Source organism: Symphalangus syndactylus, chromosome 16 (assembly GCF_028878055.3).
Source record: "Symphalangus syndactylus isolate Jambi chromosome 16, NHGRI_mSymSyn1-v2.1_pri, whole genome shotgun sequence".
Taxonomy (NCBI): domain Eukaryota; kingdom Metazoa; phylum Chordata; class Mammalia; order Primates; family Hylobatidae; genus Symphalangus; species Symphalangus syndactylus.
Window position 1 is genome coordinate 45,594,660 of NC_072438.2, and position 22,693 is coordinate 45,617,352.

At 41.3% G+C, this 22,693-nt stretch overlaps 1 protein-coding gene across 6 annotated transcripts in view; it reads left to right on the forward strand.

The window, feature by feature from the left end:
- The window catches only part of FAM114A1 (family with sequence similarity 114 member A1), a 106,797-nt gene that overhangs the window by 8,857 nt on the left and 75,247 nt on the right, over positions 1–22,693 (forward strand). For all 6 annotated transcript variants that reach the window (XM_063619820.1, XM_055246030.2, XM_063619821.1 and 3 more), the window contains exons 2-3: positions 1,682–2,037; positions 11,434–11,521. In XM_063619820.1, coding sequence (XP_063475890.1) covers positions 1,690–2,037; positions 11,434–11,521 — 436 coding nt within the window. In that variant the 5' untranslated portion in view covers positions 1,682–1,689. The remainder of the gene's footprint in view (positions 1–1,681; positions 2,038–11,433; positions 11,522–22,693) is intronic.

Sequence of the window (22,693 nt, forward strand, 5' to 3'; positions counted from 1 at the left end):
TACAGGTAATACTCTTAGTTCCCGTAGGCATAGTCCTTCATGCCAAGTAAGAGCTCCAGGAAAGTTTAAAGATAGCCCTGTAGGTTTGTGTTAGCTTCCTATCAGTGCTGTGACAAATTACAACTAACTTTGTGGCTTTTGCCAACACAGACTTATTCTCTTGGAGTTCTGGAGGTCAGAAGTCTGAAATCAGTGTCCATGGGCTAAGGTCAAGTTGCTGGCAGCCTGGTTCCTTCTAGAGTCTTTGAAGGGAGAGTGGTTTCTTTTCCCTTTTCAGCTTCTGGTGGCCACCCATATTCCTTGGCTTTGGGCCCCTTCCTTCATCTTCGAAGTGCGTCACTCCAGCCTCTGCTTCTGTCATCACGTCACCTTTTCCTCTGTGATCAAGTCTCCCTCTGCCTCCGTATGATAAGGCCATTTGTGATCACATTTAAGGCCAACTCGGATGATCTAAAATAATCCCCTCATCTCAAGATCCTTAACTTACATCTGCAAGGTTGCTTTTGTTATGTAAGGTAACACTCACAGGTTCCAGGAATTGGGATATGGTCATCTTGGGGGCCATTCATTACTCCATCAATCCCCAACCTTTATGGCACCAGGAACTGGTTTTGTGGAAGACAATTTTCCCACAGATCAGCGGAAAGGGGTGCAGGGGAGATGGTTTTGGAATGATTCAAGCACATTACATTTATTGTGCACTTTATTTCTATTGTTACTACATTGTAATTTATAATGAAATAATTATACAACTCACCACAAGGTAGAATCAGTGGGAGCCCTGAGCTTGTTTCCCTGCAACTAGATGCTCCCACCTGGTGATGATGGGAGGCAGATCATCAGGCATTAGATTCTCATAAGGAGTGCACAGCCTAGATCCCTCCCACGTGCAGTTCACGATAGGGTTCATGCTCCTATGAGAATCTAATGCCGCCACTGATCTGATAGGAGGCGGAGTTCAGGTGGTAATGCGAGCGATGGGGAGCAGCTGTAAATACAGAGGAAGCTGTGCTCACTCACCTGTCACTCACCCACTGCTGTGCAGCTTGGTTCCTAACAGGCCATGGACTGGTACAGGGAATAATGCAGGGTTGGGGACCCCTGCATTATTCAGTCTACCACAAGGTTACATAGAGTATTGGTTAAAAAAAAGTTTGCCAGGCCGGGCGCAGTGGCTGAAGCCTGTAATCCCAACACTTTGGGAGGCCGAGGCAGGCGGATCACAAGGTCAGGAGATCGAGACCATCCTGGCTAACATGATGAAACCCCGTCTCTACTAAAAATACAAAAAATTGGCCGGGCATGGTGGCTCATGCCTGTAATCCCAGCACTTTGGGAGGCCAAGGTGGGTGGATCACCTGAGGTTGGGAGTTGGAGACCAGCCTGACCAACATGGAAAAACCCCGTTTCTACTAAAAACACAAAATAAGCCAGGCGTGGTGGCACATGCCTGTAATCCCAGCTACTGGGGAGGCTGAGGCAGGAGAATCGCTTAAACCTGGGAGGCGGAGGTTGCAGTGAGCTGAGATGATGCCATTGCACTCCAGCCTAGGCAACAAGAGCGAAACTCCATCTCAAAAAAAAAATAAAGTTTGCCCCTACCAGATTTATTTATCCAGGGCTTTGAATTGAAGCTTAACAATTCGATGAAAGCATGAGGTGTTTGTAATTGTATTGACAGATACTAAAATGTCTGATGATGCTGGTGACACCTTAGCCACTGGAGACAAAGCAGAAGTTACTGAGATGCCTAACAGTGATTCTTTACCTGAGGATGCAGAAGTGCATTGTGATTCAGCTGCAGTTTCACATGAGCCAACACCAGCTGACCCCAGAGGGGAGGGGCATGAAAATGCAGCTGTGCAGGGTGCAGGGGCTGCTGCCATTGGGCCCCCTGTGCAGCCTCAGGATGCCAACGCCATGGAGCCCCCTCTCAATGGAGACGTGACTGAGGATACACTTGCTGAGTGTATTGATTCCGTCAGCCTTGAGACAGAACCCAGATCTGAAATACCCCTGCAAGAACAGAATTATCCGGTAAGAATGGGTCATTCAATTCACTTCGGCCTAAGTTCTTGCTTATATCTACCATGTGCAGAGCTAGCACCAAGCTCTGTGGGTGGGAATTGGGAGTTCAAAATGTACCGTGACATCCCCTCTGTCATCAGAAATGTGTTGTATAGTGAGATTAGACATATATGAAAATAATTTGTCATAATATTTGCATTTTGATAAATGTATTATTAACAGTAACAGCCACCAATTATCAGACACAAGCTGTGTGCCAGGCACTCTGCTAGCCACTTTATATGTTATGTAATTCACTCCACCAACAGTTCAAACCTGGGTATTACTAACTCCAGCTTATACCTGTGGCAACCAGGCTCAGAGACGGTAGCTTGTCCTGGGCTACTTGGTTGTAAATGGAAAACATTGTAATATCACACATCGTGACTCCAGATAATTAACAAGCCTGATTCCACCCTAAACAAGTCAGTGTTTCTTTAAGATCACTGAAAATTTGATGAATATTTACAAGTCCATGGTGGAGATCTTCAGCCTTCAGATCACTGTTTTATCATCACACACCACCTTCCAGGGGAACAGAGGCAGAATGCACTCATCACCTCTCTCCTTTCAGTGTCTGCACCTATCTCTCAGGGTATGAGATAAGCCAGATCTCCCTGTTGGCACCTGGGCCACCAAGAAGACTATCCCAGCAGGGTTTTCCTGGAGCCTTCACCTCCAGCCACGTGGGGCCGGGCAGGGGTGGGAGATGCCCCACATGAAAGGAGGAGACAGGCTGCTCCCCTCATCCTGTCTGGGATGGACTGCCTTCTAGAAGGGCGGTACAGGAGAGAGGAATTGGGGTCTTCCCTCAGCGAGGCCCAGCCCTGTTCATCCTGAAGTGTGCCACCATAGATCACCCCCTTGAGGTGACTCTGCAGCATGACATGAGGGACAGGAACTAAACGGGGAACTAGGGGCCCTGGGCGTCCACCCTCCAATCTATCATTTACTCCATGAGCTTGGGCCAGACGAACTAATGTCTCTACACTTCAGGTTTTTCCTCTATGAAGTGAAGAATTCTCACACGAAGACCTTGATGCATCCTTCTGACTAATGTTTTATGACTCTTGTATTCAAGATTGGGCTTCCCTCCCACCCACTTTTCTCAAGGGGTTTGACCCTCAGAACTGTCTGCAATGGGCTTCCTCAGGGGCAAAGTGTTTCCCTTCACTGGAAGTGTTTAAACAAAAGCTGAACAGTCATTTTGTAGGGATGTTATGGAAGCGATTTGAGGACCAGCTGGGAGTTTGGATCAGATAGAGTGAACATACACAAAATTTTGTTTATGAGTTTCAAGAGGTCGCTGACCCTTTGAAGCCATCCATAGATGCCCTAAATAATTAAGAGCCCCTAGACCAGAAGTTCTCAACTTTAGCTGAATGTTACCAACCACTGGAGGAGATTTAAAATATATTGAAGCCCGGGCAACGTGGCGAACCCTGTCTCTATGAAAAATACAAAAAATTAGCCAGGCATGGTGGCATGCACCTATAGTCCCTGCTACTCAGGAAGAGGCAGGAGGATCACCTGAACCCAGGTGGTCAAGGCTGCAGTGAGCCGAGATTGCACCATTGCACTCCAGCCTGGGCAATGACAGTGAAACTGTGTCTCAAAAAATAAATAAAATAAAATAGAGTAGAATGGAATAGAATAGAATAGAAAATATTGATGCTAGGGTCCCAACCCCAAGGATTCTGATTCAGGAATGGGGCTTGGACATCAGCAATTTTTAAAAGTACCCCAAGTGGTTCTAATGTTTGGCCAGGATTTAGAATAATTACTTTAGTCTTAAAGAATTTTCAAGGTCCTTTTTATGATTCTTTGAGTAGGTGATCTTCAGTATCATTCCAGCTCTAAAATGCTTGGTGCTACAATAACACTTCAAAAGTATTTGGAGACAAGCCCTTTCATTCTTTTGGCTACTAGGACACTTTTTCATTCATTAATCTTAGAACAACAACAATAGCAACAACAGCCACAAAACACATAGGAAGTAAAAGTGGGACATTAATAAGCTGCAGGTTTGGCAGTTTGCATGGTATTGGTGAAGAGATGGACCACCAGATTATGTCAAGAATCAGCCCAAATAGGAAATGGCAGAGTGAGGATTTGAGCAGAGTCTTCCTGACTCCAGAGCCTGCTTTGCCTCCACACTGTCTTTCTCATGTAGGGAGCTATGGTTCCCAATTTTCATCCTAAGTGCTACTGTTAACAAATATCTTAGTACAGTAAGAAAAATATAACTTAGCCACACCATTCTCACCTGAGATGACTTAAATTATACAAGCTCTACTAATTCAAAATCCATATGCTGTTGATAGATTATACATTCCAATTTCAGACATAATAATTATAACAGGATTGTTCATGAAGATAGCACAGTAAGGCCCAGCGCGGTGGCTCATGCCTGTAATCCCAGCACTTTGGGAGGATAAGGCAGGTGGATCACTTGAGGTCAGGAGTTCAAGACCAGCCTGGCCAACATGGTGAAACCCTGTCTCTACTAAAAACACAAAAATTAGCCAGGCATGGTGTTGCATGCCTGTAGTCCCAGCTGCTTGGGAGGCTGAGGCAGGAGAATCTCTTGAACCCGGAAGGCGAAGGTTGCAGTGAGCTGAGATTGAGGCAGTGAGCTGAGATTGAGCCACTGCACTCCAGCCTGGGTGACAGCGAGACTCCATCTCAAAAAAAAAAAAAAAAAAAAAATTAGTATGCTTCTACCACATTTGCCTTAAATGTTTTGGTCAGATGGAATGGATCTTGCTTTGAAAACACCTTGTATACCTCCTGAATGCTACAGAAATTGAGCTGGTTGGTAACAGGTACTCCACCTTCCCCACCCGCCACAACACTGACAGCATTTCAAGGACCTTGGAAAGGGGAGAAATTCCTAATAACAGAGCACCACAGAATTACCTGGATGGAAGTGCAAACACTGGCCTTGCATTCAAGTGATCCTCTTGCCTCACCTTACCAAGTAGGTAGGACTACATGTGCATGCCACCACGCCTGGCTAATTTTTTAATTTTTCTGTAGAGACCAGGTCTTGCCATGTTGCCCAGGCTGGTCTTGAACTCCTGGCCTCAAGTGATCCTCCTGCCTCGGTCTCCCAAAGTGCTGGGATTATAGGAGTGAGCCACCAAAGCCAGCTCCTTGATACCTTTATTTTTACCATCTAGAACCCCTTTCAGATATTGAGAATGCTAGTAAATAGTCCACCATGTTTACCAATTAAAACCCATTCTTGCAATTCAGTGTGGTAATTGGTAAAGCATCAGATGTTACTAGATACAGATAATAGAATCTTTATAAATAGCTGCCTCCAGAGTATGGCTTTCCTGATTAGAATGCTGGCTGACCACCCTGGACTGTGCATATTTTATTGGAATGCTGACAGCACTTGGATTGTAGGTTAATTTGAGAAGCACTCATAATGTCACAATATGCATGTAGAAGAATTCTAATGTAAATTACTGAAATCATAATACTAAAAGATGGTAAAAAAGAAAAAAAGTGAGAGTCAGAAGATAGGCCATCAGAATAGAACACTAAGGCAGATGTAAAAGTGGGTGAGCTTTGGATGCTACCGAGAGGTCAAGTAAGTAATAAAAAGACTAAAATTAGTCCATGGCTTTGACAACAGGAAGCCACTTGACCTTGATGAGAACAATTTCATGAAGTAGTGGCACAGGAGTCTTGCTGTGGAGGGAGGAGGGACAAGGGAGGTGAATACAGAAGACACGCACTTTTTTTTTTTTTTTGGAGACAGAGTCTCACTCTGCCTCCCAGGCTGGAGTGCAGTGGCGTGATCTCGGCTCACTGCAACCTCCGCCTCCTGGGTTCAAACGATTCTCCTGCCTCAGCCTCCCGAGTAGCCGGGATTACAGCATGCACCACCACACCTGGCTAATTTTTGTATTTTTAGTAGAGACGGAGTTTCACCTTGTTGGCAGGCTGGTCTCGAACTCCCGACCTCAGGTGATCTGCCCACCTTGACCTCCCAAAGTGCTGGGATTACAGGCGTGAACTATGGTGCCCGGCCACTATAAGCACCTTTTTTAAGAGACGAAGAAGAAAGATGTGGAGCAGACACCAGATAAGTTTGAAAGAAACATTTTGTGCATGTTGTGATTTTCATTTGTTGGCTTTAAGATAGAGGAATCACGTGCATGATTAAATGTAACCTATCTAGAAAGCATGTATAGAAATGTAGCCTGGGCCGGGCACAGTGGACCACACCTGTAATTCCGGCACTTTGGGAGGCCGAGGCCGGCAGATCACTTGAGGTCAGGAGTTCAAGACCAGCCTGGCCAACAAGGTGAAACCCTGTCTCCACTAAAAATACAAAAATTAGCCGGGCGTGGTGGTGGGCGCCTGTAATCCCAGCTACTCAGAAGGCTGAGGCGGGAGAATCGCTTGAGCCCAGGAGTTGTTGGCTGCAGTGAACCAAGATCACACCACTGCACTCCAGCCTGGGAGACAGAATGAGACTCCGTCTCAAAAAAAAAAAAAAAAAAAAAAAAAAAATGAATGTAGCCCGTACAGGGAAGCAGCTTGTATAGAAAAAGGCTGAAAAGCTAGGAGAGAGTAAAACCAACCTACCCAGGCCAGGAGACGTGGAGGTGGAGGTGCTATGGTACCTAAGAGGAAGGTGCATTTCCATAATAATGAAAGGGAGGAAGTAATTGTGAATCGCAGGGTAGTGTACTTAGATTTGTGTTTAGATGGGTTTTTGGTGTAGGCCTGTGTATATTTTGTGCATAAAAAGAACTACTCAAACGTTTAATTGGGTTTAAACAATTCGTGTTCCATCTATGAAGATGACAAACTCAAAAACCCAATCCTTAGGCTTCACGTGAATCTCACAAATCTCACTGTTTAGAAGTCTAGCAAAATCAGTCACTTTCAAGGTACTTTTGGTTAATGTTTGGTTTGGTCCTTTTTACCAACTTAAACACGTTTAAATACTTTAAACTGCATTTATAATATATTCTACTTCCTTTTTAAGTACCTGAGTTACCTACTTATACAAAACCTTGCTAAGTACTTAATAATTGTTATAAAGCTACTAAAATAAATGTACAGAGTTGACTTAAAGACCTCTTAATAATGTGCAGAAACTTGGGATGATTTCAGCTTCAAATCAGAAGTCTAATAATTCAATTATTCATTTTTGATTGATTTTCAAAAACTGTCACTCTAATAGGTCAGATTCCTTCAATATTAGTAGTACAGAAAAGACCAAATATGCCCAAAAATATGAATAGCATACCTTCGATGCTTTCAACCTTTCTATATTTAATTTTTAATCTTCCCAAAGTTGAATGATGCATACTTACCAAGGAAGAAAATTAGCTGGAAATAACTGAGGCCATTTTCAATCAGATATTTTGACAAGAGTTTCAGACTCCAGAGCAATTTTCATCCTCCCAACTGTCATACTGACCCTCTTTTTAGAGTAGCTATGTCATGAGTTACAAAAATTAAAAAGTGTAGATCACCCTATGAGTTACAAAACTCATAGGTTTCATTGCACACATCCCTGGATGCAAGTTATACACAGCACCTGATTCTTGATCTGCTCAAGGAAATAGAACAACCAAGTTGCTCCTTCATCTTTAAGATAGGTACATATGTTTTCCATCTAAATGATAAAGGCCTTTGAGTTTGATGGAGTTCTGGGATTTTGTTTTTTTCTGTCTAATAATATCTTTAAACTTGATAGCCTAAAATAAATGCATTTCCTATTTAATGATAAAGACCTTTAAATGGGATACCAGATGTGAAAATGTCTTTCCTATTTAAAGAACATTGAACTTGGGCCAGGTGCAGTCACCCGTAATCCTAGCACTTTGGGAGGCCAAGATAGAAGCATCACTTGAGGCCATGAGTTCAAGACCAGCCTGGGCAACATAGTGAGATCCTGTCTCTACAAAAAATAATTTTTAAAAATTACTAAGTGTGGTGATGCATGCCTGTAATCTCAGCTACTTGGAAGGCTGAGGCAGGAAGATCACTTGAGCCCAGGAGCTGGAGGATGCAGTGAGCTATTATCATACCACACACTCCAGCTTGGGCAACAAATTGAGACTCTGTCTCCTAAGAAGAAAAAAGAACTGTGAACTTGATAGAATCCTGCATTCTTTCTTTGGACCACACAAAGGTTTAGATGTTTAAATGATCTCCAGTTGAGTTTTGAATATCCCTCTTGACTAAGCCAAATCTAATTTGCTGTTATAAGAGTTATGGGGAGCAGGCGGGAAGTTGAGAGAGTTCTCATCTGATGGCTTTTTTTTCTCTATGTATTAGGATGTGAAGTTGTCCCACCTGAAGGAGGTGGGAGTTACGGACGGAGGATGAGAAAAAAGTTTTTAAATCCCTCTATTGGTAATAGGCAATCTGAGCAGCTTCATGCTGTCCGTTGTAGCGTCTCCTAATTGTGTGACACTAAGTCCATTTAAAGTGGAGACCATATTCGTGATGAGCTATATTTATAATTCATGCTTAACTTTTTAATATTAAATATGTGTATTTAGTCATTCGAGTATTTGCCATTTGATAACAAATATTTATAGCTGATCAAGAAGTCACAGCTCAATGTCAAAGGACTTTATTAATAAAGCAATTGAAGTAGTCACTTATTATACAGCAAAAAGTTCTAGACTCATTTAACATTTATTTCCATTTGCTAGTCAATTACCGACTGTCAGAACATAATAAATATTATAAATTTGAGTCAGAAGCTGTCACTTCTAATTGTATTAACTCTTCCTAATCATAGGTAGTGATTTGTCCTGTGAAAGAATGATATTAATCACTGACTTCCATCTGTCTTCATAATGGTGTAAAATTGCCTCTGGATTCCATTGCTGAAGTGAAGTAAATCAATGTAGACACCAAAAATGAAAGCAGGCAGTGATGAGTCATGAATATTTCCATTCATGTTAACAAGCTTCTCATTGTTTCCAGACAGAAAGAAAAAAAAATGACAGCTAACTTTCAAAGCTTTTTGCTTCTTAGTCTTAAAAGTATAGTTTGTTCATATCATTATTTCTAGCTCACACTTATGGAGTACTTCTTATATGCCAGGGACTATGCTCGCAGCATTATATGAATTATTTCTTTTAATCTTCACAAACCGGTGAGGTTATTGGTACTTATACTTATGGCACTTATGCTACTATTCTTTGCATTTTATAATGAGGAAATGAAGGCTTAAAACAACTTGAGTAACTTGTTGTCCAAAACAGTAGAGCCTGGAGTCAAACCCAAGCAATTTAACTTCCATAGCTTAGTCTTAACCAGTACTCTACACTGATGGGTGGCATTTGAATCAGTTAGGAATGCTTTTGAGTCGAAGTAACTATAATCCAACATATAGTAGTTCACAAAATAGTGATATTTTTTTCTCTCACTTGATAGAAAGAATGGAGATAGGCAGCTACTTATGTTAGTTTAGTAGCTCAGTGGAGCCAGGACCAGTGACTGTGACTCCTTGGCCTTTCCCTTGTGGCAGCAAAAATGACTGCTTCAATTTGAAGCTTCATGTCCACATTCAGGGCAGGAAAAAGAGAAGGGGAAAGAGTGGGCACTCGCTGTAACTATCATGTATCATGAAAGCAAAAACTTTTCCATTTCTATATCTCATTGGTTGAAAACTGTTTCATATGGCCATCCTTATCTGCAAGGGTAGAAAACAGCAAGGGAGGCCGGGCATGGTGGCTCATGGCTGTATTCCCAGCACTTTGGGAGGCTGAGGCGGGCAGATCATGAAGTCAAGGGATTGAGACCATCCTGGCCAATATGGTGAAACTTCGTCTCTACTAAAATAGAAAAAATCAGCCCGGCATGGTGTTGCGCGACTGTAGTCTCAGCTACTCGGGAGGCTGAGGCAGGAGAATGGCGTGAACCCAGGAGGTGGAGTTTGCAGTGAGCTGAGATCACACCACTGCACTCCAGCCTGGCGACAGAGCAAGACTCCATCTCAAAAAAAAAAAAAAAAAAAAAAAAAAAGGAAAAGAAAAAAGAAAACAGCAAGGGAGTCGGGAGTTGGGGATGACTAATGGACCAGCTGTGACTCAAAAGTTATGGAATCTACAAACGCTGTTTGAATTTTCCACTGCCTCCTTACTTTCTTTCTGCCCTTCCTTCCTTCTTTCCTCCTTCCTTCGTTCCTTCCTTCTTCTCTCTTGAGTAAAAGAGAGCTATGATTCTCCATATAGGTAACTCATAGAATATTTATTCTTGCCTTGTTTTCTAGAATGTGTTCCCAGATAGAAAGAGAAAGCTGTGGTTCCCTACTTGAGTCAGGACTCATTGGTTACAAGTAACAGAAACATGCATACCTGAGAAAATGGATGCATTTCAGCCATTTATTCAACAAATATTTATTAAGCCTTCATTATATTCCAAGCACTCTTCTAAGCTCTGGGAGTATATCAGTGAACAAAACATTAAAAAAAATGAACAAGAATATGAGAGAATCCCATAGAACCCAAAGATCAGAAAGCATCAGGGCCTTCGGCGGGACAGAAACCAGGGACTGAGAAGCTGTCAGGAATCCAAACAGCATTTCTAAGCCAATCTCCATTCTGCTCACTCTGCCTTCTGTTAATTCTTAGTCTGTGTGGTGGGTATAACATGGTCACCCACATAGCCTGAGTTTTCAACTTCTGTTCATGCACACAGTTCACACTGAACCACAATCTCTCAGTTCCAATTCCAGAAACCTAGGCAAACGAATTGGAATCCACTGAGGTCAGGGACAGTCTTATCCCTGTGTTATAGGAGTCACCATGAGTGAAGCAGGGCACCTTGAATCAAAGGTTTCTACTTTGCAAGCCTTCCTGTCACTGCTGCCCATCCATCTCCAGGTGTATTGATGCTTTTTAGACACTTTGCTCATCATCCATGCCAAAGCACCTGCCTACTGCCCCAGAGTTTAAAAGTTAACTCTACCTTGAAGAGCACATTTTTTAAGGCCCTGTAAGAATTGCCTGGGTCCAGGTCATTTTGAACTTTTTCAAATCACTCTTGTGCCCTCATGCACATCTTTTTCCCATGCAGCCTTTTCCCTGTCTTCTAAATAATAAGAGAGAATCGAGGCTCAGTTAATATCAAACTCCCTTCTCACTTCAAACCAAGCCTTCAGAAGCCAACATGAGCACTAATCAATTTGGTTCCAAAGTACACATTGCAGTGTGGGTTGGGATATTCTTTTATGACCTTTATAAACTATAAGCCAATTAGATACGGTTGTTGGCGATTCTTTTCCAAACCTCCTCTTTGTTTCAAACCAATAGGTGTTTTTTCATTCAGAGATATACTGAATTTCTGACCTGTGGCTAATCTGTTTTTTTCCAGGCTGTGGATTCCCCTCCAAGTGGAGGAGGATGGGCAGGCTGGGGATCCTGGGGCAAATCTCTGCTGTCATCAGCATCTGCCACAGTAGGTAAGCATTGTATGTTGCACTGGAATAGACAAAGTCCCACAGCCTAATAGGATAGGACGTTTTGATTGTACCATATACTAATAGAGTTTAACATTAGCCCGTGAGCAAACCATGTTTGGCGCTTACTCTTCTAAGTGCTTCATTTATTCCTCCAATACCTTTGTTCCTCAAAATAACCCTATATGGAGGAACTGTTGTTTGCTGCACTTTACAGATAAGGAAGTTAATCAGAGAGAGACTAAGACCTTGACCAAAGTCAGGAATGTCTGGGTTGCAATTTAAAAACCAAGTAGTATGGCTTTTAGCCACTATGTTATATGGTTTTTTAAAGTATAATATATTCTTAAAGCTTCGTGTTTATCATCCCACTTGAATTTTTTTAATGCACAACTCATCTACTCCCAAAAAGGATTTGAGATATCTTGATAAAAGGCATTTCATTAGCAGGATATTAAAATATAAGTAGAAAACAAAGTGCTGGAAGGGAAGATATATATTTTATATATCCCATGGCTAATAGAGTTTTTGTAATTGAGTATTGACCTCAACTCTGAGCTTCTTGTCTGCCAGTACACTATTTATTTCTCTTTGAAAACAAAATTTTAATTTAAATAAATATATCTTTCTGGTTTTAAATTTTTAAAGAAATTTCCTGTATTTGTTCTTATACAAAGAGAAAATATGATGGACAGTGTAGTGTCTTCCTGAGTGCAAATTTGTCAAGATATTCTTCATGTTACCATTTCTTATATTCTCTCTTCATGGGAACTGAAGGTATAACATCAATATGTCTAAGATAATTTAGCAAAGGCATTTCATCTTGAAGGTGGAAGGCAAGGAGAAGACAGGGGAAGCCACAGGTAACAGAGTTTTCACATCATCCACTTCAGGTATTCTAAGGTGCAGTCCATGGCCATGAGGACCTTGAGATGGGCCATGAATTGGTCCACTTCACTGTTAGTCCTAAAACCAGGAAGGTCTTCAGGCCTTTTGCCCCACCCCAGTGGACCATGACCACAGTGTTAAGGGCCAGATATCTAACTTGATAGAGCTTAGGCTGCCTGGAAGAATGGATAGATTGCATTCCTCTAATTCCATCTCTGTCAAATATCAGTTTGCTCAGGAAGGCTCTGGGAAGAAGTAGCAGTGGCCAAATAAATGTTGACCTCTCTGGTAAGAGCCTAGAGAGAAGATTTTCTCTATTGCTTATTAAGGGGATGGGTATGCCTTGAGTACCACATATGCAGATGACGAAATTAACTAAATTCAAGTAGAGGCGCCTGTTTTGTTTTCTGAACAGGATGGTATCTCTTCACACGGGTGAGGACAAGCACCTGCAGGCATCCTCTGTCCTTGGAAAAATGTTTGAACTTTTAGTGGCTATCAAAAGGATCTTGCCACTGGTGGCACTTTGAAGTGACATGCTTTCTAAGCCAAAAACTAAAAAGGAGGTTCTAAAAGATTGTTTTAATTGGAATAAGTCATGAAAAAGTAAATAATATGGTCACTAAAATTATACAGCTCTTCTCGTGGTTTATATCATAAAACAGTCATGTGTCCTGGATGTTTCCAGTTTTAATGGCATCCAAAACCACTCTGGTTTATAATGAATTTGGTGCTTTGAGGGTTCTATTATAGATGGAGGACTTACTCTTTCATTAAACTTTTAAATATAAGTTCCTGCCACAGTAAATACAGAAATCATCTGCCCTGTGGTAGCAGCTATAGGTGCTCTCTGTGCACACTTAAAGGTGCGTCTCCCTGTAACTGCTCTAGCCCTGGTTGGTCAGACCATTTGCTGTTGTTTCTCTTTCAGTGTCTGTACCTCATTTGACTTTGGGCTCTGTTGGATCCTTCCAAGGTTTTCTGTCCATGGACTGACAGCTCTCCCATTGAATTTACTATCCAGCACCTTCTTCGGTGTCTTGCTGTTATCTGACCTTTGTATACATGCAGCTTTGGTTCCAGTGGATGATGCTCCAAGGCCTCTGGGTTTTGTTACCTGGTTCACATGTAACTGGTAGATGGCGCTGACTTTACTGCTTAAAAAGTGGGATGTGGCGAGGTGTGGTGGCTCAAGCAGGCAATCCCGGCACTTTGGGAGGCCAAGGTGGATGGATCATTTGAGGTAAGGAGTTTGAGACCAGCCTGGCCAACATGGTGAAAACCCGTCTCTACTAAAAATACAAAAATTAGCTGGACGTGGTGGTGGGTGCCTGTAGTCCCAGCTACACGGGAGGCTGAGGCAGGAGAATTGCTTGAACCTAGGAGGCGGATGTTGCAGTGAGCAATGATTGCACCCCTGCACTCCAGCCTGGGCAACAGAACGAGAGTGTGTCTCAAAAAAAAAAAAAAAAAAGCAGGGTGTGACTTTTCACGCCAGGTCCCTTTTGACTTGATCTAACGTCATTGTCTTCATCTGCGGCCTGTGCTTGTGTTTGGGGGTGCTCTTAAAGTTTCTCTGTGTGTGAGCCACCAAGCAGATAATAAATAGTGCATCTTGTTACCCTCACAACAATTTATAAATTCTGATGGTTCTCATCTGGCTCTGAGTAGTAATTGATCCAGAAGAGCCTAGAGAGGTAAATTCTTGTAGGCCATCATGATCATTGTGCCAGTCATATGATCACTGTGCCATGAAAAATAATATCCTGCTTTTTATGTAGTAATGTCAGCACTATCTACTGGTTATATTTGAACCAAGTAACAAAACCTAGAGGTCTTGGAGCACAGTCCACTGGAACCAAAGCTGCACGTGTGCAAAGATCAGATTACAACAGGACACCTAAGAAGATGCTGGATAGTAAATTCAATGGGCGAGCTGTCAGTCCGTGGATGGAAAAACTTGCCACTTTTCTTCTAGGGTGAGTAAACACGTGGTTTCTCTGAGAGTGTATGACATTTGCACCTTCCTCATGCAATATCAGAATGAAGTTCAGTATACCCTCTTGTATTAGTTTCTGTTGCTGTGTAAGGAATTACCACAAAGTTGAAGGCTGAAAACAACATGCATTCATTATTTTACAGTTTCCATGGGTCAAGAGTTCAGGTATGGGACAGCTGCTCGGTGTCTTAACAGGCTGAAATCAGGGTGGCAGCCAGCTGTATTCTCATCTGAGGCTCACGTTTGCCTGAGGCAGCATGGCCCTGGGGTTGACACTATGCTTGTAGATAATGGAAGTTGTTCTTCGCTTGTCTCTCTCAATCCCAAGATAATGGCTCAACATAGACCACAGATGAAGAAGGCACCCATAACTTTAAAGTCTCTGGATGATAGTGTGGTGCAGCTAGAAGGAGGCCCAGAGTCGAGGATGAGGCCAGTGGTTCTGCCAGCTGCTCAGCTGGCACCTCTGCTTTGAAGACGTCACCTTTCGGGGTCATTCACATTGTTGGCAGAATTCAGTTTTCGAAGTTGTAGGACTGAGGTCCCTGTTTTCCTGCTGATTATTGACCAGGGGTCACTTTCAGCTCTTAGAGGCTGCCCTCAGGTCCCCCTTCAAAGCCAGCAGGAAAATCTCTCTCATGCTTCAAATCGCTACCTTCAGGAAGGGCCCCTTTGTTTTAAAGACGCTCCTTATTAGTTCAGGCGCACTAAGGATGATCTCTCTTTTGAGTCACTGAAATTTGACTGATCGAGGACCTTAATTACATCTGAAAATTCTCCTCATCTTTGCTGGATAGAGTAACCTAATCACAGGAGTGAAATCCCATCTTGTTTACACTCTGGCTCACACTCCAAAGGGAAGGGATCACATAGGGTGTATACATCTGGGGACAAGAATCTTGGGGCCATCTCTCAATACGGTCATGCTTCACTTAACAATGGGAATACCTTCTGAGAAATGGGTCGTTGGGTGATTTAATCATTGTGCAAACCTCAGAGAGTATACACAAACCTACACAGGTAGGCTATGTGGTAGAGCCTATTGCTCCGAGGCTGCAAACATAGGACAGCTTATTACTGTACTGAATACTGTAGGCAGTTGTAACACAATAATAAGTATGTGTGTATTTCACACATCTAAACATAGAAAAGGCACAGGAAAATACGGTATTATAATCTTATGGGACCACTGTCATAGATGCGGCCCATCGTTGACCAAAAGTTTGTCATGTGGTGCATCCCGCCTACCTTAATTCTCTTCTCATCTCTGTTTGAGATCTTTGTCAGTTACACCACCAATTACAGAACCTTAGTATTTTTTATGGCTCTGGCTACATGTTGGAATTTTGAAAAGCAAGCAAATCTTGGCATTTTTCTCTTGTTTGCACACAAAATGGCAAAGGGTACATGAGGAAGGTCATTAAAATTTTGAAATATTGATGCTCATTCTAAAAGTCCCTTTGGAGAAATTTTAGAGCTGTCTTTAGAAAAGCAGGTACTAAAATTGTTCATCACCACTGATCATCACTACCCACCCCCTCCCCCCAAAATGAATGCAATAGAAGTATAACTGAAAACCCTGCCTAAATTGCTCTTACTGTATGTTTTGGAGATTTCTGATCAGGACACGCTGTGACTTTATGTAGTCATAGTAGCTAAAACAAGAGCAATATATATTTCAAAACAGGACAAGCGTCTTTGTAGACCTGTACAGAACTAAAGCATGTAGCCTAACAGGAGGCTGAAGTCATGGGTTCCCTGGCTAGAAACAAGCACTGGTGGTTGGGAGTTTGACTCCTGAAAGGTAAGAGGGATCATAAGTAGCCCACACATGGAGCCAGGCTCACAGCCTGAAACAGGTTGGAATGGGGCTCAAAGATCTGTGAACAGAGACTTTAAAGTTATGGGTGCCTTCCTGATCTGTGGTCTATGTTGAGCCACTATCTTGGGATTGAGAGAGGCAAGTGAGGCACAACTTCCGCTATGTACAGGCATAGTGTCAACCCCAGGGCTTTACAGCATTAGCAGTTTATTATCATCAGGCAAAGAAACTTATTGGAAAACAGATCAGTCATAGTAGTAGACAAGCTTTGAAGATTTATGAATTGCCTGTGGAAAGTAAAGAAAGAAAATAACCACATGTTCAATTGCAAGTGATTTCCACTCAGAAACCTCATGTATACCCTCAGGGTAATTCCAGTTGCAGACAGGGGTGCAAAACATATAGACATTAACAAAACACAGAGCTGTCAATTGAGCACTAGAAATGGAAACCATTACCTCTTACAGTTGTTGAAAAACTGCAGTTAGAATAGTTAGAACTATTGAGAGTTGGCAGGAGAGTAATAGGAGAATAGAAACAATTGAAAAATGATAATCTCTTGGAATGAGCACTGTACCATGAGTCATAAGATCTGAGACCCGGTTCTGAATGCTACTAACTTGTGATCACAAGGCACTGTTACTAACTAGCTACACCATGTCCTTAACCTAAGACTCAGGTTCGTTGTATGGAAAAGCATGGGTGAAAAAACTGGAGAAATTCTAAGTTCTCTTCCAACTTCCAGAATAAGATGATACCATATTCTGTGTCTATGCACAGAAGGAGAAAGATATTTGTGCCCACTGTGCTAAGCGGGAAAATACAGAAAATTAGTTGAAATTATGTCTACTCTTTATTTTTATATTTTATCTTTTGTCTCAATACTTTTTGACTCTGAAGTTAAGGGAAAATGAGAAAAAGTGACCTTCCTAATGCTTATACAAAATCAAACATTTTTCAGCCAACAATTATTTTTGGAGAGGCCTTAACTCTTGCATTAGGCTCAACTACAGCTACACTGTCATCACATTCTTAGATTTGATCACCTGTCACCCATGCCTTTGGACAAGTTTGTGAAATGAGGTAGGCATGGTTATTATTTCCAGGCAGAAACAAGAGTAGAAAACATTTTAGAAAAGGATTTTTTGGGAGGCTGAGACAGGTAAATCACTTGAGATCAGGAGTTCGAGACCAGCCTGGCCAACATGGCAAAATGCCATCTCTACTAAAAAAATACAAAAATTAGCTGGGTGTGGTGACAGGCCCCTCCACCAGTTACTTAGAGGCTGTGACAGGAGAATCGCTTGAGCCTGGGAGATGGAGGTTGCAGTGAGCCAAGATTGCACCACTGAGCTCCAGCCTGGGCAACAGAGCAAGACTTTGTCTCAAAAAAAAAAAAAAAGAAAGAGAAAAGAAAAGAGGGTTTTGATAGTAGTTCCAAATCCCACAGCATCTTATAGACCTGACTTGTTCCTAAAATGTATTACTAGGCTAAGCGTGATAGACCGGTAGTCAAAATGAAAGTCAACAATGCTAAAACATATATAAGTATACAAAAGGAAGAGCTCTATAGTAGAATAATTTATTTCTAGATACCACCAAAGGCTTAAATGTTTATTTGAAATTCTAGTTTTGACAGTTTTATGAGCTTAAACATCTTATGCAAGAGTACCTGAGGTTGGGAGTTGGTGTGTGCAGAATGTACCTGGTCTGTATATTTACTTTTTCCAAAATTATCATTGTTCCCCTTCCTCATCCTCTCCCAAGGTACATAGTTTTTTCCTTCTGCACATTTTAATGAAACTCTTCCAGCAGCCCCGTCAGAAATGACAGTGTTTATTACAGAGAATGGCAAACTTGTCAAAATGATACTACAATGAGAAATTGTCACTGTATAAATCACTGTCGATAGTGCATGGATTCATTTTTGAAGGTGACATTGTTGATGATATGAAATTTCTCAAGGACCATTGAGACAAAGAGAATAGGATTAATGCTTAGAGTTTGTCCACCATCCTTTAGATTCTATGAATAAAACACAGGGGTTAATGAGTTTCTGTTGGACTTCTGAGCAAATATCATCAGTTCAGTAACACTTCTTGTCTATTTTGAGCCTAAAGGGAAGTAAGCATCTGATTACAGAGTGGACATCAACCATCATATGGAGAGGAAAGACTATTCCAAAGGAAGGTTGATTGGCTCCCTTTTTGCTGCACTACAGTTCGCTTTGGTTGAGCATGGCGGTATCAACTTGTGCTTTTCTGAACAACTGCTCTTCACAACTTTTTATAATATCTTGAACTCATTGATAGAAGAGTCTGAAACACAGATATAGATATATCTATCTCCATTCAGTGGAATACTATGCAGCCATTAAAAAGACCAAGGTTGATCAGTGTTCTAGGTTGGATGCCCAGCAGAGGGATGAGGCAGAAATTGTGTGCTGGAGTTTTACTGTGAAGTGCTTTCTGGAACAAGCTTTGCAAGAAAGCAAAGGATTGGGAAGCAAAACTGAGCCAAGGGAGAAGCTGAACTGCAGTGTCGTTACAGCAGAGGTCTTAGCCTATCCCATTGGGATCTTGGGGTTTGGGATGACTCTTAGGAGATGTCTTCCATTAATCCGCAGCGCCGGGCCTTTATATCAACAGCTCCCTCATTGACCAGTCACCGTAGTATAGTCTTGGTGGAACCAACTCCCTTTGGTCAAGGGCAATTCAAAGGGAGGCATTTATTTAGTTGAGCACTGTCAATAGACAACACTCCCAGAATCAAGGAGAATGAGCACTGTGATTCCAGGCAGCACACAGCACACAGCACTATCTCTGTGTGCTGAGACTTCAACTGTGAACTGCCAAATGGGAAAAGCCAGGTCCAGAAGACTTATATGTAGGTAAATATGCTTTTATATTCTTGAAAGGAATCACAAGAAATAATTAGAATTGTTATCTTTAGAAGGAAGGGGTTGAGGGGAGAGACAGGGCTACCTTAAGTCTCTCGAAAGTTGAATTTATTTGAATGATAATTGACCAGCTGATCCAATATTACATTTTGAATACATTTAAGTAAACATTAATTACTATCTAATTTGCAATTTTATTTTTTTCTTTTAAAGCCAACAGTTTTTGCAGGCGTTAATTATTTCCACAGGCCCTTATAAGCTCATACACTGTATTGCTTATTACGTTACTGGAATCTATCTAAGCAGAAAGAGGCTGGCCCACTTCTGTTATCTGTGTTTCTATACTATTTGGACTTGCTAAAATTATGAACATTTTTATTTTTTAAATCTGCACATGAAAACATGCTCAACACCACTAATCATTAGGGAAATGCTAATCAAAACTATGATGAGATACTACCTCACACCCATTAGAATGATTTTTTGAAAATTTTTTTACCACTAATATTTCAGTATAAGAATGACTATTATTAAAAAAGAAAAAACAGAAAATAAGTGTTGGTGAGGATGTGGAGAAATTGGAACCCTTGTGTGCACTTGGTGGGGTTATAAAATGGTACAGCTGCTGTGGAAGACAGTATGACAGTTCCTCAAAAAACTAAAAACAGAATTACCATATAATCCACCAATTCCACTTCTGATTATATTTCCAAAAGAATTAAAGGCAGGGTCCCAAGGAGATATTTGTACACCCATGATCATAGCAGCATTATTCACAATAGCTAAAACACAGAAGCAACCCAAGTGTCTGTCGACAGATGAATGGAAAAGCAAAATGTGGTCTCTACGTACAAGGGAATATTATTCAGATTTTAAAAAGAAGGAAATTCTGACATATGTTACAACGTGGGTGACCCTTGAGGACATTATGCTAAGTGAAAAGAGCCCATCACAAAAAGACAAATACTGTGTGATTCCACTTCTGTGAGGCACTTAGAAATAGTCAAAATCATAGAGATTTGAGAATGTTCTGGCTACTGGAATGTAGAATGATGGTTTCCAAGGGCTGGTAAAAGAGGGGAGTGGGAGTTATTGTTCAAGGGGTACAGAGTTTCAGTTTTACACAAGGGAAAGAGTTCTGGAGATGGATGGTGGTGATGGTTGCATAATATTGTGAATGTATTTGGTACCTCTGAACTATTCAGGTAGGAAAAGTTAAGATGGTAAAATGTATGTCATGTGCATTTTACCACAAAAAAAAATTGGAGTAAAAATTCAACCAGATATATCAGAGACGTGATATTATGGGATTTTTAAAAGTTTCTTTTTAATATATTCATTTTTTGAAAAAGAAGAAAAAAGAGAAAGTTAAAAAAAGAAAAAGAAGGAAATATTGTCTTAAAAAATAAAACAAACTAAAAGGGAGAAGCCTTCCTAATGAGTTAGCGTGTGCCCTTCTCACGATCCTTTAGTATATGAGACCAATAGGAAGTACCCGTTGAGCTACCCAGTCATCCAGGGAGGTGCAGAGAACTGCTGTTGCTTCCCTGACTTACCACTCGGTCAGAGAGAACTTCCCAGCATATTCTCTTTTTTTTTTTTTTTTTTTTTTTTGAGCTGGAGTCCGAGTCTGGCTCTGTCACCCAGGCTGGAGTGCAATGGCGCGAACTCAGCTCACTGCACCTCTGCCTCCTGGGTTCAAGCGATTCTCCTGCCTCAGCCTCCCAAGTAGCTGGGATTACAGGCGCCTGCCACCACACCCGGCCAATTTTCGTATTTTTGGTAGAGATGGGGTTTCACCATGTTGGCCAGGATGGTCTCAAACTCCTGATCTTAGGTGATCCGCCTACCTCAGCCTCCCAAAGTGCTGGGATTACAGGCGTGAGCCACTGTGCCCGGCCCAGCATATTCTTTTTGTAAATTGTTTCATCTTGATTATTTCAAATAGCCAGCAATTATTTCATCTTTCCAGAAAGAGGAGAGACTTCCCTTCAATGGCTTTTTGATCTTGGTGGAATTCACAAGAAGAGGGCTTCATAAGATCACAGTGCTTTGCAGGAAGAAAAAAATCAAAGTGGATGTGTAAGATAGCCCTACACAGTGTCTTGAGAATGCAGCCTGCACAGCACAGGGATAATGCTAAAAACACTAAGCTATGCCATCACTAGACACAGTTGACAGGGAGAGGGTTAGAGTCAGGTTTCACCGTGGAGGTGACCTTCACCTTGTTCTTTGGTCAAGGTAAGGTAAGTCAAGTGCATTTCAGAATAAAAAGTTTTAAAAAGTAGGAAGCTCCAAACCAAGGATCTGATTTCCAAAGAGTTATAGAAATGGGATTAAAATGACATTTATTCAACTATAAATAACACGTAAAACTTTCTTAACATAACATAGTGACTACACATGTGGGTTCTAGGGTCAGAAGGACTGAGTTGGAATCCCGCCTTTGTCACTGATTGGCTTTAGGACCTTGAGAAAGTGATTTCACCTCACCAGGTCTCAGTTTTCTCAGTTGTGAAATGAGTATACTAATATCCCTTGCCTAATGAGGTCGCTGAGAAGATTAAATGAGATAATGTACTGCAGTAAAAGTATTTAGTACAGTGTTAGGACATAGTAAGTGCTCAATAAATGTTGACCTTAGCAGAGATTTCACATGATTCTTCTCAATAATCTCGCAAAACTCTGACAGGTAATCCTCCTTTCAGAGAATGCACAGCAGCAGAGACTCAGAGAGGTTAAGTAGCTCACCAGCATTACACAGCTTATAAATGATGGGAGCAGAAATCCTCCACAAGACTCCTGACTCCTGAGTTTAAGGTATTTTCCATTCGAGTATAGGTGGTAAATTAAATACCAGCCAATCGTTCGGCGTTTATTTTAAAATGATACATTATCACAGCATTTGTATGACATTCTCATCTTCTTTGCAGCACTCACCTTCCATTGCAGTGAGCCAAAGAGTAGAGGATATTCCATCTTTAGAACCATGGAATTTAGAGGGGTTTCAGATTTTGAGGATACTTGGAGTTCGGGATGACACGTGAAGAAATTAATCCATGAACTGTACCCTATAGTATTATTCATATTTGTTGTTTTTCTCTTATTGGTACGTCCCAGTCAGTATCTCTGGAGATGAATCACTCCCAGTCAAAAGGCAACAGTGACTTCATATTATTGTTTTCTTGTTCTGGACACTAGATGTCACACTAAGTAAAGTTTTAGAGGTTACTCTTTAGAGTAAGGTGTGGCACAGTGTCTAAACCTTAGCTATGAAAAATTATAGCTCATACATAAATATAAAGCTGAACTTTATATTTATTTTTTGTTTCTTTTTTTGTAAAGCTGAACTTTATATTTCTAGCAGAATGCAGTAAAAGGGTACTTTCCCTAACAAAAAATTCAGAAAAAGAACTGTTAATAAGAAAATGTAGTTGGAATAGCAGCCTATTTTGATGTCTGTTAAACAGATATATCCCATTTATATGCACATAAAATCATATTTCCTTCTAGAAACAAAGTGATTTTTCTAGAGGCAGCTCATGTTTACATATCTGTGATCGTTTA